Source organism: Pseudochaenichthys georgianus, chromosome 24 (assembly GCF_902827115.2).
Source record: "Pseudochaenichthys georgianus chromosome 24, fPseGeo1.2, whole genome shotgun sequence".
Taxonomy (NCBI): Eukaryota; Metazoa; Chordata; class Actinopteri; order Perciformes; family Channichthyidae; genus Pseudochaenichthys; species Pseudochaenichthys georgianus.
Window position 1 is genome coordinate 32,088,287 of NC_047526.1, and position 16,113 is coordinate 32,104,399.

At 42.7% G+C, this 16,113-nt stretch overlaps 1 protein-coding gene across 1 annotated transcript in view; it reads left to right on the forward strand.

Moving 5' to 3' along the window:
* Positions 1 to 16,113, forward strand: part of tbc1d32 (TBC1 domain family, member 32) — a 134,283-nt gene that overhangs the window by 6,123 nt on the left and 112,047 nt on the right. Inside the window, exons 10-15 of the mRNA XM_034076478.1 lie at positions 475 to 625; positions 971 to 1,030; positions 1,951 to 2,047; positions 3,956 to 4,087; positions 12,981 to 13,070; positions 14,133 to 14,275. Coding sequence (XP_033932369.1) covers positions 475 to 625; positions 971 to 1,030; positions 1,951 to 2,047; positions 3,956 to 4,087; positions 12,981 to 13,070; positions 14,133 to 14,275 — 673 coding nt within the window. The remainder of the gene's footprint in view (positions 1 to 474; positions 626 to 970; positions 1,031 to 1,950; positions 2,048 to 3,955; positions 4,088 to 12,980; positions 13,071 to 14,132; positions 14,276 to 16,113) is intronic.

Sequence of the window (16,113 nt, forward strand, 5' to 3'; positions counted from 1 at the left end):
AGAAGAGATTGAAGGGCCATCGACTAAAGACCACGTACCCTTGTGAGCTGTGAACCCTAATTGAATTTGATCGCATGTTGTAGATGATATTGGTGATGTTTTTAATGTTGTTAATGATGTCAGGACTTATAATAATAATAATAATAATACATGGGACTTTAATAGCGCTTTTCATGAAACTCAAAGACGCTTTGACAGAGAATTAAGAGGAGAAAAAAAGACAAGAGAAAACAAAAAAATATATAAAATAATCCTAATTTATGTCCTAAATGTTGCTGTATTATTGTTGTATTATTGTTGTATTGTTTTAAGTGTCGGACCCCAGGAAGAGTAGCTTTTGTCGAGAGCAAAAGCTAATCCTTAATAAACATAAACATTAATATGTAGTCACATGGTTTATCCCAGTTCAAATGTACTTATTTTTTATTTCCTATGTCCAGATTTAAGGTGTACATCTTTTCTACTCTGCTTAAGGTACATGGAGGAAGTTATAGAGAGCACTTTCTCTCTGCTGTCTTTACATCATGAACACGGCTCAGGTTCACCTGGGACACAGAACGTCCTGGAACCCATGCACCTGCTGGCCTTACTGGACGTTAAAGCTACCTGGTTTAAAAAGTGGATGGTATGTGTTAGAGATACACAGTTTTGATTGATTTAGGCAGAGTGCATTTTGTATATGAACATGGTTCCTACAGATCCATCATACTGAGACACAGGGAGTGTGGTTAGGATGTTTCCTGGTTGGTTACATCTATTTCTTTTAAATAATTCCGTAAATCACAATTGCATGGAAAGCTGGACCTACATTTAAATTGCAAATGGCCATAAAAAGGTATTTAATGTTGCCTGAAGCTGCAGGAACCATGATGCACTACTGTGTGTATTTTGTAACTCAGTAGTGTCCTTGTCACTTATTATCTTGATGCCCTTTCTTTTATCCTGGTGTGTTTCCCTCACCGTCTCTCAGCATGGATACTACAGCAGGACCGTAGTTCTCCGACTCCTGGAGAGAAAATACAAGTCTCTGGTGAGTGATCCACTCCTAAATCAATATCTCTCTGACTCCTTTGTACTTTCAAACGTCGGTAAAGAAACAAGCATGAGAAGTGTTTTCAGAGCGCTCCAAATCAGGAGTTGGGCCAAACAATGCAGCGTCTGTAAAGCCGGTGTGTCCTTGGGCAAGACACTTCACCTGAACTTGCTCCTGTGGGTATTGTCCACAGTATCTGACCATTGCATGTATCATATATGTGTAATGTGTGTATATGTAAAAGCGCTTTGAGTCATTGAAAAAGCGCTTTAATAAATGTAAGGAATTATTCATTATTATTAGTATTTACATTAATTCAAAAATGGGCAGTGTGTTTATGTTGCAGTGGAAGCTAGTGCAGGAAAAACTAAATAAAACATAGTTGTCTCGTGGACATTTTTTTGACAAATTGAAACTCAAAGATTTCTACCAAAGTTGAGTTTCTACTTTGGTCGGTTTGAGTAAATTAGGCTTTCGTTAAGCAGCACTCCCACATCACCACACACACTCAATCACAGAGCCTGATCTGGTGTGTGTGTGTGTGTGTGTGTGTGATCCACACAGCCCAACAGTAAAGGTCAATATAAAGGGGCACAGAGATTTTAGTGTCACTTTGACATTTGAAGATTGATTGTTTAATCCCGAACCTCCCTCTGCGCCCTCTCTCTGACTCGAGAGAGGGTTACTGATGAATCTGAAACCTTCTCTCCAAGTAAATGTCAATAACTCTTCCAAGCACTCTGAGCCTAAACTACTCTTGCATTGCGGTGCATTCAAATCCCCCCCAGTGCTTCAGGATTAGATTCAAGTGAAGTTTGATTAAAGGGTTCAATAAGAGTCGAAGGAGATTAGCAGCTGTCATGACCAATCAGGTGTTCACAGCAACCACATTGCATTCAGATCCTTTTCTTCTTCAGATTGTAGCAGCCCTTCAGCAGTGTGTCCATTACACTGAGTCCTGTGAACGTGTAACAAGTGAAACTGATCCCCAGTCAGCGGAGCGGCAGGAACCCGGTGAGTTAAACAGACCATAAACTCATGATTTCCTCAACAGGTTTATGTACTTTCTCAGGCATATCTGGATAACAGCTTCCACTCTCACTCTGTGTCGTTAACATCAACACATTTGCAGTAATGCTGATTTAATGTGTGCTGTGAAACAAACCAAAATATAATACGCTCAGGCTGAGCTACTGAGAGCGCCTAATGAGAAAGTAATGCTTCATTTGAAGCCTGTGGGTGTTAAATGTATTTGTACCTACCTTCGCTGTCATCATGTATTTATTCTCTTTTGATAACGGCACATGCTGTTCCTGCTGTTGTAACAACAGAGGAAAGAGAAACATTAAACAGAAAGAAATGAAAACCAAAAAGGGATACAAAAGATAAAGCCGACTGAAGGGAATAATGGGAGGTTGATGACAGCTCTATTGTGATTGGTCGACTGCTTAGAGATGTCCCGCCCCTTACGGTACGTCCACACAGCGGCTTTAGACGAATCTTCCACCGCTTCCAACGCTTCTCTGCCCGTTGACTTTGAATGGGGATGACGTCACTTTGCCTCGGTTTCCAGGATTTCCAGGATTCAAAAGTTGAGCAATGTTCAACTTTTGAAGCTGAGCTGGAAGCGCCAGCCAATCAAACACGTTTATGCAAATCTGACAGTAGAAGCGCTAGCCAATCAAACCGCGTGTAAGCAGGGAGAACCAGACCGCAGTTCATTTCCTCATATTCCAAACGAGAAATTACGGGAGCAAATCACCCGGTTCTTTACGACCAGAACTATTAACGGGATACAAACCGGAGGAACCAGGCATGGAGGGAGGGGGCAGAGACAGTGGGGGAAACTGGTATGTTTTCGCCTGTTTGGGGAGTTTATATATATATATATATTGCTCGCATAAAATCCCCGGGGTTTTTTGCTTTGTATGTCGGGGGCGGGAGATTCATGCGATTGGTTGTTGGTCGCAAAAAATCCCCAAGCTGTCAGACACGCCCAGCTCCAAGACTTTCAAGATTTTTGAAAAGCTGCTGTGTGGACGTACCGTTAGCGTATCACGTTAATGTGTTGGAGCACTAGCCAATGAAAGTGCAAGTGTTACATAGTGATGTCACTGTAGTCGTTTCAGGCGGTGGGGGGGGAGAGTGTGTGTGAGAGAAACTCTGGGAAGTAAGCCTCTGCAGACCATTGACATGCACAAAAAGCATTTGTATAGTAGGTTTGTTTTAACAGTTAGTAACTTACAAATGTCTTGTAACAAATAATACAAGAGATATGCACTATTACCATTTAGAGTAATATAGATTGATGTTAAAATGCTTAAAAAGAGTGAGTATAGCTGGAGATGGGAAAGTGTGTGAGTTATCTCCTGGAGCAGCTGCCTCCTTGAGAGCGAACACTTTGACCTTGTCTTTGTTGACTGGAGGTACGCTGCCTCCTCGCCACTGATACACTCCTCATAAAATAATAAGCTGAGCTTCCTTTAGATGTTCCGCACCCCGGAGGGCCTGCGGGCGTTTTTCATTTGTCAATCTCCTTCGATTACTGCCGCTGTATGAAATGTCTTTACCCTTTCTGTCCACCACAGCAGGCGCATTCATCTTGGGCTGATGAAAAGTAGTTTAACTATTAGAATAGAATAACTTTTTATTTTGTCTGAATATTTTCATTTGTAACTGAAATAACATCAACACAAACAACATCTTTGCTTATCAGAATTTGACGCTTTCTCTTGTGGATGCACCTTTTGGTCGTGCAAGACTATTACCCTTTTTATTTGAAATATGTCTTTTGCAACACCTACAAAAGTTGTAAACAAGAATTAGCCATGTGACGGAAAAAGTGTTAGCTTTGCTCTTTCCATCATCTTTAATACTATCAACACCATGTGGGCCCTTGTCTCCGTCATGTGTCATGCTCAGTCCAGAGGAGTGTTTACACGGGAACAGAGATTGAGTATGCTTTCTTCGTCCACTCGCTGTGTGTCCTGGGGAAACTGCTCATCTACACCAACGGCAGGAAGCTCTTTCCCATCACAGTGAAGAAGCGCAAAGGTACACAACTACACTGTTCTGTAAACTGTTTTAGATCAATCAAAAGCATGTGGGTTTTAAATTATGTTTACATTCTTGCTTGACATCTTCACTAAAGGCAGTATAATTAAGCTATAGCTCCGTCACGACAGGCCGCTTCGCGTCGGGCCGAACCGAACCACGCCCCTTGGCTGTGATATAATGAAGTGAGCTATTGCTTTATAAAACGGTTACAAAGTGTGGCAATATGAAAGAAAAATACACACTCTAATTTAAATAGGTTTTATTAGTAAATAATGATGTTCAAAATAAAATAGTCCCTCCGTTGCCTTCTGCACAAAACATAGTGCGAGGTGGTTGCTAATGCTATGCAACAACACTAAGCTAGCGAACATATTAGACAGAGAGCGTTGATCCATTATTTGGCGATATATATTTACATTCATTTGTATGTTGCCGTTCACCCACTGAAAACCTGTCCAGCATCAGTAGCATGGCTTACGTGGTTACTTGTATAGGTTGAGGTTGTTCTAGGCTGTTGCTTGGCGTGGTGAGAATATTGCTCCACTTTCTCCGGTCCCCGAGATCCGGTGTTGTGCCGTAGATTGAAGCCTTGCCGTAGATTGAAGCCCTGTTCGCGGGGACGCGCAAACGTGACGTCATCGCCTGTATTGAGCGTTAGTCTAGTTTAATAAACTTTTGTCTCTCTTTTGAATGATATATTCCCCATCAGATTAAACAGCAAACTGCTGAATAAATAATGTGGATACAATTGCGAGGAGGGTCGTTTTAAGGACACTTTTCAGATAGTCACAATCTTCGTATTGGAACAAACTTCAGTTTTTGAGTGCAGTCCCACTCTGTTATATTCCTCCTTCCTACAGAACAGACAATGACAGGATAATAATTATGTCATTTGTCAGTATAGTCCTATTTCTTAAAACCCTCTCTGTTGTTTAAGTGTCTGATAACCACGAATAGTAAGCAATTATATGACAGAAATAACATATGTCAGACACTGTGTTATTTTCAAGCAAGCCTAAAAGATAATGTGTTCAAACTGGCTTCACTCGCTTTAATTGCTCCTTTGAATGTAATTTTCCTCTGTGGTTTCCTACTCAACACATGTTTGTATTGTAATGCCACTCATATTTTATTTTTTATTGTATTTTAAGGTGACATTGAATGCTTTGAAAGGTGCCCTAAAATAAAGTGTATTATTAGGGTCTGAGACCTAGGTCGGCGAAGACCCTATTGAAATTGGAAAAAATCGGTCGCGCAGCGACCGATAAACCTGCCAAAAACACCCAAAAACATGGAAAACGACCGACTAAAGCACCCAAAATGTTCGTAAATAATGTCGGCTGATAGACCGCGTGAGCCCCAATCGCATAATTGATATCGTAACTATCATCACTAAAACCCACTAAAAACAGGGGCAAAAGTCCTTCCATGTTATAGACAGACGGCCTAGGTACAGTGAGGGGGTCTCATCCGCGTCAATGTTAAATCGAACATGATTGAAACTGGACCGATTATTCATTATTATTATTAGGGTCTGAGACCTAGGTCGGCGAAGACCCTATTGAAATTGGAAAAAAATCGGTCGCGCAGCGACCGATAAACCTGCCAAAAACACCCAAAAACATGGAAAACGACCGACTAAAGCACCTAAAATGTTCGTAAATAATGTCAGCTGATAGACCGCGTGAGCGTATGCAAATCGCATAATTGATATCGTAACAATCATCGTAGTCGCTCGCGAAGCGAGCGATAACCATGCAAAACCCCCTCAAAACAGGGTAAAAAAGGGGCAAAAGCCCATTACAGGTCTCCCAGTGGTAGCCGGACGGCCTACAGTGAGGTGGTCCCATCCACCTCAATGTTAAATCGAACATGATTGAAACTGGTCCGATTATTCATTAGGGTCTGAGACCTAGGTCGGCGAAGACCCTATTGAAATTGGAAAAAATCGGTCGCGCAGCGACCGATAAACCTGCCAAAAACAGGGTAAACGACCGACTAAAGCACCGAAAATGTTCGTAAATAATGTCGGCTGATAGACCGCGTGAGCCCAGTCACAGCTCTATGTCAATTATGGGATGTCATCATTTGGCGTTGCCATTGAATTACGACAACATGATGTTTGACGGCGAGGGATGCGTATCCCTCGCCGTCAAACATCATGTTGTCGTAATTCAATGGAAAATCATCCAAACACCACCAGACTTCAGACTATCATTAATGGTCCGGCCCTCAAGAGCTCTACGTGAAATCTGAAATCTCACCATTTGTCGTTTCCACGGCAACGCTTCCCTCGCCATAAAACATCATGTTGTCGTAATTCCCCAATTTTCACTTTTATATCACTGGTCCATGCCTCAACAGCTCCAAGTGAAATCTGAAATCTCAACGTATGCCGTTTCCATGGAAACGGCATCCCTCGCCAAAACATCCGATGTTGTTGTAAGTCAATGGAAAATCGTCCAAACAGCACCAGACTTCAGACTATCATCAATGGTCCGGCCCTCAACAGCTCTACGTGAAATCTGAAATCTCAACGTATGCCGTTTCCATGGCAACGCATCCCTCGCCGTCAAACATCATGTCGTCGTAATTCAATGAAAAATCATCCAAACACCACCAGACTTCAGACTATCATTAATGGTCCGGCCCTCAACAGCTCCAAGTGAAATCTGAAATCTCAACGTATGCCGTTTCCATGGCAACGCATCCCCCGCCAAAAAATCCGATGTTGTTGTAAGTCAATGGAAAATCGTCCAAACAGCACCAGACTTCATATGATGGCTAATGGTCCGGCCCTCAACAGCTCTATGTCAATTATGGGATGTCATCATTTGGCGTTGCCATGGTAACGCATCCCTCGCCGTCAAACATCATGTTGTCGTAATTCAATGGAAAATCATCCAAACACCACCAGACTTCAGACTATCATCAATGGTCCGGCCCTCAACAGCTCTACGTGAAATCTGAAATCTCAATGTATGCCGTTTCCATGGCAACGCATCCCCCCCCCCAAAAAAATCCCATGTTGTTGTAAGTCAATGGAAAATCGTCCAAACAGCACCAGACTTCATATGATGGCTAATGGTCCGGCCCTCAACAGCTCTATGTCAATTATGGGATGTCATCATTTGGCGTTGCCATGGTAACGCATCCCTCGCCGTCAAACATCATGTTGTCATAATTCAATGGAAAATCGCCCAAACAGCACCAGACTTCAGACTATCATCAATGGTCCGGCCCTCAACAGCTCTACGTGACATCGGAAATCTCAATGTATGCCGTTTCCATGGAAACGCATCCCTCGCCGTCAAAAACATCATGTTGTCGTAATTCAATGGAAAATCATCCAAACACCACCAGACTTCAGACTATCATCAATGGTCCGGCCCTCAACAGCTCTACGTGAAATCGGAAATCTCAATGTATGCCGTTGCCATGGTAACGCACGCATCCATCGCCGTCAAACATCATGTTGTCGTAATTCAATGGAAAATCGTCCAAACACCACCAGACTTCAGACTATCATCAATGGTCCGGCCCTCAACAGCTCTACGTGACATTGGAAATCTCAATGTATGCCGTTGCCATGGTAACACACGCATCCCTCGCCAAAAAATACGATGCTGTTGTAATTCAATGGAAAAGGTTCCAAACGGAACCAGACTTCAGACTATCATTAATGGTCCGGCCCTCAACAGCCCTACGTGACATTTGAAATCTCAACGTATGCCGTTTCCATGGATGCCGTATCCCTCGCCAAAAAATCCCATGTTGTTGTAAGTCAATGGAAAATCGTCCAAACAGCACCAGACTTCAGACTATCATTAATGGTCCGGCCCTCAACAGCTCTATGTGAAATCGGAAATCTCAATGTATGCCGTTGCCATGGTAACGCACGCATCCCTCGCCGTCAAACATCATGTTGTCGTAATTCAATGGAAATGGTTCCAAACAGCACCAGACTTCAGACTATCATCAATGGTCCGGCCCTCAACAGCTCTACGCCAATTATGGGATGTCATCATATGCCGTTTCCATGGCAACGCGTCCCTCGCCATGAAACACGGTGTTGCCCTAATTCAATCGAAAAGGTTCCAAACGGCACCAGACTTCAGATGTTAACTAATGGTCCGGCCCTCAGCAGCTCTATGTCAATTAGGGGATGTCATCATATGCCGTTTCCATGGTAACGCGTCCCTTGCCATGAAACACGGTGTTGTCCTAATTCAATGGAAAAGGTTCCAAACGGCACCAGACTTCATATGATGGCTGATGGTCCATGCCTCAACAGCTCTACGTGACATCGGAAATCTCAATGTATGCCGTTTCCATGGAAACGCATCCCCCGCCAAAAAATCAGATGTTGTTGTAAGTCAATGGAAAATCGTCCAAACAGCACCAGACTTCATATGATGGCTAATGGTCCGGCCCTCAACAGCTCTATGTCAATTATGGGATGTCATCATTTGGCGTTGCCATGGTAACGCATCCCTCGCCGTCAAACATCATGTAGTCGTAATTCAATGGGAAATCATCCAAACACCACCAGACTTCAGACTATCATCAATGGTCCGGCCCTCAACAGCCCTACGTGAAATCTGAAATCTCACTGTATGCCGTTTCCATGGCAACGCCTCCCTCGCCGTGAAACACGGTGTTGCCCTAATTCAATGGAAAAGGTTCCAAACGGCACCAGACTTCAGATGTTGACTAATGGTCCGGCCCTCAGCAGCTCTACGCCAATTATGGGATGTCATCATATGCCGTTTCCATGGCAACGCGTCCCTCGCCATGAAACACGGTGTTGCCCTAATTCAATGGAAAAGGTTCCAAACGCCACCAGACTTCAGATGTTGACTAATGGTCCGGCCCTCAGCAGCTCTATGTCAATTAGGGGATGTCATCATATGCCGTTTCCATGGGAACACGTCCCTCGCCATGAAACACGGTGTTGCCCTAATTCAATGGAAAATAGTCCAAACACCACCAGACTTCATATGATGGCTCCTAGTCCGGCCCTCAACAGCTCTACGTGAAATCTGAAATCTCAACGTATGCCGTTGCCATGGTATCCCTCGCCATGAAACATAATTCAATGGAAAATGGTCCAAACTGCGCCAGACTTCAGACTATCATTAATGGTCCGGCCCTCATCAGCTCTACGCCAATTATGGCTAAATATATTGGCCGAGTCCTCCAGACACCTAGACACACACGTCGACGTGCGGACAACAGCCTGCGGAACGTCGAAGACCCGCTCAACGCTGCTTGCAGCTTTAATTGATCTTATATCTGTGCCTATATCACACTATTAATGTTCCTTATTTTAGATCTGCACTGTTCTCATGTTCAGCAGAGCAGGTATTTCTCCTGCCAGATATGGCACCCCCCCCCTACAACTTTCTCCAGGACAGTCACAACTTCACCAAAATCACACTGGTGCTTGCTGTTCCCCTCTAGTTTGTGCTCACAAAAGCATTTCACTCTGGGCCCAGCAAGTCAAAAACTAAAGAGGGGCTTCCATATCCGGCAGTGCCGTTGCTAGAGCTGCCGGATTTTGAAGCACCCCCTGTAATTTTGGCCAGGAAAGTCACAATGTCACCAAAATCACACTGGTGTTGCCTGTTGCCCTCTAGTTTATGCTCACCAAAGAATTTTACTCTGGACCTTGCAGGTGAAAAACTAAAGAGGGGCTTCAAAATCCGGCAGATCAGGTGTTGGTGCTGCCGGATTTGGAAGCCCCTCTTTAGTTTTGTACCTGCTAGGCGCATAGTAAAATGCTTTGGTGAGCATAAACTAGAGGGGAACAGCCAGCACCAGTGTGATTTTGGTGAAGTTGTGACTGTCCTGGCCAAAGATAAAGGCGGGGGGTGCCAAATCCGGCAGGAGAAATACCTGCTCTGAACATGTTATGTAGAACAGTGCAGATCTTCCCTATTGACACCAGGATTAACCTAATCTAAAATAAGGAACATTAATAGTGTGATAGAAAATGATATGTAATGTAATAGAGGCACAGATATAAGATCAATAATACACTTTATTTTAGGGCACCTTTCAAAGCATTCAATGTCACTTTAAAATACAATTAAAAAAAAATAGTTGCATTACAATACAAACATGTGTTGAGTAGTAATATATAAAAATGATATTCAAAGGAGCAATTCAAGCGAGTGAAGCCAGTTTGAACACATTATCTTTTAGACTTGATTGAAAATAACAGTGTCTGACATGATCATGTGATATCATTACTGTTATATCATTGCTTACTATTCGTGGTTATCAGACACTTAAACAACAGAGAAGGTTTTAAGAAATAGGACTATTGACAAATCACATATTATCCTGTCATTGTCTGTTCTGTAGGAAGGAGGAATATAACAGAGTGGGACTATACACTCAAAAACGTAAGTTTATTCCAATACGAAGATTGTGACAGATCTGAAAAACGTGTCCTTAAAACGAACCTCCTCGCAATTGTATGCACATTATTTATTCAGCCGTTTGCTGTTTAATCTGATATATCATTCAAAAGAGAGATAAAAGCTTTGAAAAGGGTGAAAAAAGCTTAGAAAACGGCGAACGCTCAAAACAGGCGATGACGTCACCTTTGCGCGTCCCCGCGAACAGGGCTTCAATCCACGGCATAACACCGGCTTCCAGTAGCTCTGGAGAGAGCTTTCACACCTGTGGCCACTAACGTCATCATTTCTCTGCTTTCAAGACCCGCATCAGAAAGCTTTTGAATGGTGGTACTTTTCCAGTTGGTCTACCTGCTCTTCACGTAGCTCTGCATGTCGTCGTTTGGGTGCTTTTTTTTCCTGGAGATAGGCACTGCTCAATTCACTCCTCCAGAGTAAGACCCCCCGGAGGTCGAAGTTAACCTTAAATGTTTCCATCTTAAGCTTTGTTACATTACATTACATGTCACTGGTTAGACGCTTTTATCCAAAGCGATTTACATACTCAATACTGTGGGCAATCCCCAGAGGAGCAATTTGGGGGGAAGTGTCTCAGGGACACAACGACATGCTGACTGCAGTGGGGTTTGAACCCCTTGATCTGAACACCAACGCACAACCCACTGCGCCACACAACGATTGTTAGTTAGTTAGTTTCGTAACGGACGTAATATAACAGTTGTAACAGTTGTAGCTTTTTCTCAGACGCGGAGGGATACATGACTTGTGAAAATGAACTACAATTCTGATATACGCTCATTATATCACGGCTAAGAACCAATCAGATTGCTTGATTTGACTTGTCCGTTTTATAAAGTACAATATTGTACGGTAGTAAAAGGAAAAGTTTGTTGAGGGTTAGACGATAAGACCTTTAAAAACCTCTTATATCTGTCCTGTAACATGCACATTACATTATATTTTATTGCGTAATCTGTTTAAGAAAAAATCCAACAAATAACAACGTTTTTCTTTTTACATTTGTTGTTTTTGTACAGATTAAATACATTTAATCTAACACTTTGAGTGAGGAATGTGCACCTTATTTCCCCTTGTTTTTAGTCTTTGTGCTAAACTAACCATTATTAACCATAGAAATACTAAACTGATGTCCATCCCCTTATCTAACTCTATTCTTTTAATGTCTAATCAAAGACCTGCACCATTGTTGGCCACTACAGAATCCACGCATGGTTCAAATGACTGACGCAGAGTTAAATGGAAAAACATGTGTTTTATAGTTTATTACCCCCAACAAAACTGCCCCTTTTTAATCTTTACAGCAGATAATCTCATGTTGCAATGCGTCTGATCATTTTACTCTTGGTGCCACTCCCTCCTCTTTCCCGTCTGACCCCACCATCGATCCCTCCACCCGTCTTAATCACTAAAAACGTTATGTAACGCCGTGAATGATACATAGGTGAACCATTAAAACAGACTCATGGTCTTCGTTAATTATTTAGCCATACATGACTCTTGTTCCGTGGCATTCTGGAGGCAATTAACTCTGACGTAGCTTATATGGAAATGTGACATGAGGCCTATTACCTCCGCCCTTTGTTTTAAGTGGGCACCTGGATCAGGTCGGCACGCATATGTGTCACGGAAGAGGCTGTGGCTCAGTGGGTAGTGTGATGGACTTCGAATCAGGGGGTAGCAAGTTCGAGTCCCACTGCAGTCAGCATGTCGTTGACGTTGTGTCCCTGAGACACTTCACCCCAAATGGCTCCTGTGGGGATTGCCCACAGTCTGAGTATGTAAGTCGCTTTGGATAAAAGCGTCTAACAAGTGACATGGAATGTAATGTAAAATGTGTCAGTTCCTAAACAGGTTTTAATTGCAGTTTAGATTTTTTTAATAACATGTTTTAGGATATTTTCTCTATTTTATGTTAAATCCTTATTTCCTAATTTTGCCATTTGATTTTGATTAAACTGTTTTACATAACTCTCACTAAGCAGAGTCTTTGCTCTCTCTCATAGACACACACTGAAGCAGCTTAAATACATTTAAACGTGATTTAGTTAATCATGTTTTCTATATTTTCAGAGCACCCTTAAGGTACCAAGGTTCCTTCAACACGGTGAAAGGTGTCTTGTGCTATACAACTTAAAAATATGAACACTTAAGACCTTTGAACCAGCAGAAGGTTGTCATTTTTTGCTTAATAAACTAATTAACTAATAATTTCCCCATGAGGGATTAATAAAAGTTCATCTTAATTAAAAAGTTAATATTTAATCATCATTTTGCTGGAAATAATAAGAACACACACATTTACTAAAAACTCATCCCGGAGATAAAATGATGAGCCAGCGGTGCAATAAGTAACTTGACTCAACTATTTCCTTCCCAAAAAAAACCCTAACCCTCTGTACACCGAGTAACCGGAGTGATGCATCTCATTCATCATGTTGTTTCAGATCCAGTCAGCCTGACAGACCTGGTGGTCATCCTGATTAACATTGTGTACCAACACCCCAAACCCCCGCACAGCGACCCCTCACACACAGGTGAGGCCACACACACTCACGCTGGATCGAATGCGTCACAGGGTTTCGACTTCCTCCCTGTTCTCAGGGCAGATTGTGAGTCTGGGATCAGCAGGAACACACCCTGTGAGGCGGAACAGCATTCCTTAGGCCCATATCTTTTATCTCTTAACCTTGTACCGAGTCATAGACTTGTTCTGGTTGTCTCCTGGATGACCTTGCTTGATTGCCCCATTAATTCTCATACATTACCCTGCAGCAACGCTCCCTGCCAGGGATCGATAGTGTCCCCTGGCTTGAGGATCATCTCTCTGTTGGCTGCTGCAGCGGAGAGTCACGCGGAGCAAGTCATAGTTACATATCAATATTTCACCTGCAGTCTGATGACGATCGCCTGCACCCCTTGTGAGGGTGTATTCTGAATAGTATCATGATGCTACATAATGCAATGAAAATGTCAGAGATTGCACAACATGTAGGAGCCCGAACCCTTTAGGCAATATTTATGTAGAGATACAAAACATTTTCAACAAGAATCAATTATGTTTTTCCAAAGTAATGATTTATTTAAATGATTTATTTCTAGTTATTTTGAACTTCTGCATTCGATCCAATGGAGATGTTTCGAAATGTTTTGGAGGAGAATTATCTATATTTTATTTATTTTTTAAAGTAGATTTAGCAAGGCAGTGCCCAAGAGGTGGACTGGCACTCTCTACTTTGGTCCGTTCAGGACTTGAACCAGTACAGTTCTTGATTAAGTGTATATGAGTGGGACGTTTGGTCGTAGATTTCTTAATATACCTGTGTCCTAGGTGCTCTGATTGATACTGTACATACAAAATGCATCCAGAATTCAAGTCAAACTCACATTGACAGGTATAAAGTTGTATGCGTCTAGAAAAAACTGTTTGAATATATAACACCCCGCAAGCCTCCAGCAGCTTTGGTATGGGTGTCTTGATTCCAGGCTATCGACCGATCGGGTGAACTAGCCAGACAATGTGTTTAGTGTCAGGTTAAAGGATATAAATATTACAAGATGTATTGTATCATTCAGTTCAATGTGTGTGTGTGTGTTAGACTCGCTGACGCCCAGCTGTCTGGCGATGGAGGTGCTGTGGATGCTGTGTGAGAGGACAGAGAGCGCTGCAGAGTGTCTCCACCAGACCGCGGTCATAGAGACGCTGCTGGCTCCTGTCATCGCTCTGCTCAATGGACAGCAGGTGAAACGCTCACACTAAACACACACTGACATACTTTAAAGGTCCCCTATCCCCTATACTGTTTTTCATCAATATGTTACAGGTCTCAGATATATACAGAACCTGTCTCTGATTGGCTGAAACACCAAACAGATCATTGCAGCATTACCCATAATCCCCTCTGTTTCAGCCCTGTTTCCAAAGTGCTGATTCTCTGTCTGTTACTTTAGATGAAAATAAGGAGCCCCTCCCCATGCTGATTGGCTAATGGTTACCAAGCCAACACATCGTTATGACATCATAAAGTGGCCAAAATCTGATCAGCTCATTTTCAGACAGGTTTTTATAGAAATGGATCAAAAAGAGAGAGAATCTTTGTTCCTGAAACTTTCAGAGTCTCTTTCCACAGAGGGGACACATGTTGATGTAGAAGAGACATGAAGAAGAGGGGACACATGTTGATGTAGAAGAGACATGAAGAAGAGGGGACACATGTTGATGTAGAAGAGACATGAAGAAGAGGGGACACATGTTGATGTAGAAGAGACTTGAAGAAGAGGGGACACATGTTGATGTAGAAGAGACATGAAGAAGAGGGGACACATGTTGATGTAGAAGAGACATGAAGAAGAGGGGACACATGTTGATGTAGAAGAGACATGAAAAAGAGGGGACACATGTTGATGTAGAAGAGACATGAAGAAGAGGGGACACATGTTGATGTAGAAGAGACATGAGGAAGAGGGGACACATGTTGATGTAGAAGAGACATGAGGAAGAGGGGACACATGTTGATGTAGAAGAGACATGAAGAAGAGGGGACACATGTTGATGTAGAAGAGACATGAGGAAGAGGGGACACATGTTGATGTAGAAGAGACATGAAGAAGAGGGGACATATGTTGATGTAGAAGAGACATGAGGAAGAGGGGACACATGTTGATGTAGAAGAGACATGAAGAAGAGGGGACACATGTTGATGTAGAAGAGACATGAAGAAGAGGGGACACATGTTGATGTAGAAGAGACATGAAGAAGAGGGGACACATGTTGATGTAGAAGAGACATGGAGAAGAGGGGACACATGTTGATGTAGAAGAGACATGAAAAAGAGGGGACACATGTTGATGTAGAAGAGACATGAAGAAGAGGGGACACATGTTGATGTAGAAGAGACATGAAGAAGAGGGCACACATGTTGATGTAGAAGAGACATGAAGAAGATGGGACACATGTTGATGTAGAAGAGACATGAAGAAGAGGGGACACATGTTGATGTACGTAGAAGAGACATGAAGAAGAGGGGACACATGTTGATGTAGAAGAGACATGAAAAATAGGGGACACATGTTGATGTAGAAGAGACATGAAGAAGAGGGGACACATGTTGATGTAGAAGAGACATGAGGAAGAGGGGACACATGTTGATGTAGAAGAGACATGAGGAAGAGGGGACACATGTTATGTAGAAGAGACATGAAGAAGAGGGGACACATGTTGATGTAGAAGAGACATGAGGAAGAGGGGACACATGTTGATGTAGAAGAGACATGAGGAAGAGGGGACACATGTTGATGTAGAAGAGACATGAAGAAGAGGGGGCACATGTTGATGTAGAAGAGACATGAGGAAGAGGGGACACATGTTGATGTAGAAGAGACATGAAGAAGAGGGGACACATGTTGATGTAGAAGAGACATGGAGAAGAGGGGACACATGTTGATGTAGAAGAGACATGAAGAAGAGGGGACACATGTTGATGAAGAAGAGGGGACACATGTTGATGTAGGAGAGACATGAAGAAGAGGGGACACATGTTGATGTAGAAGAGACATGCAGAAGAGGGGACACATGTTGAT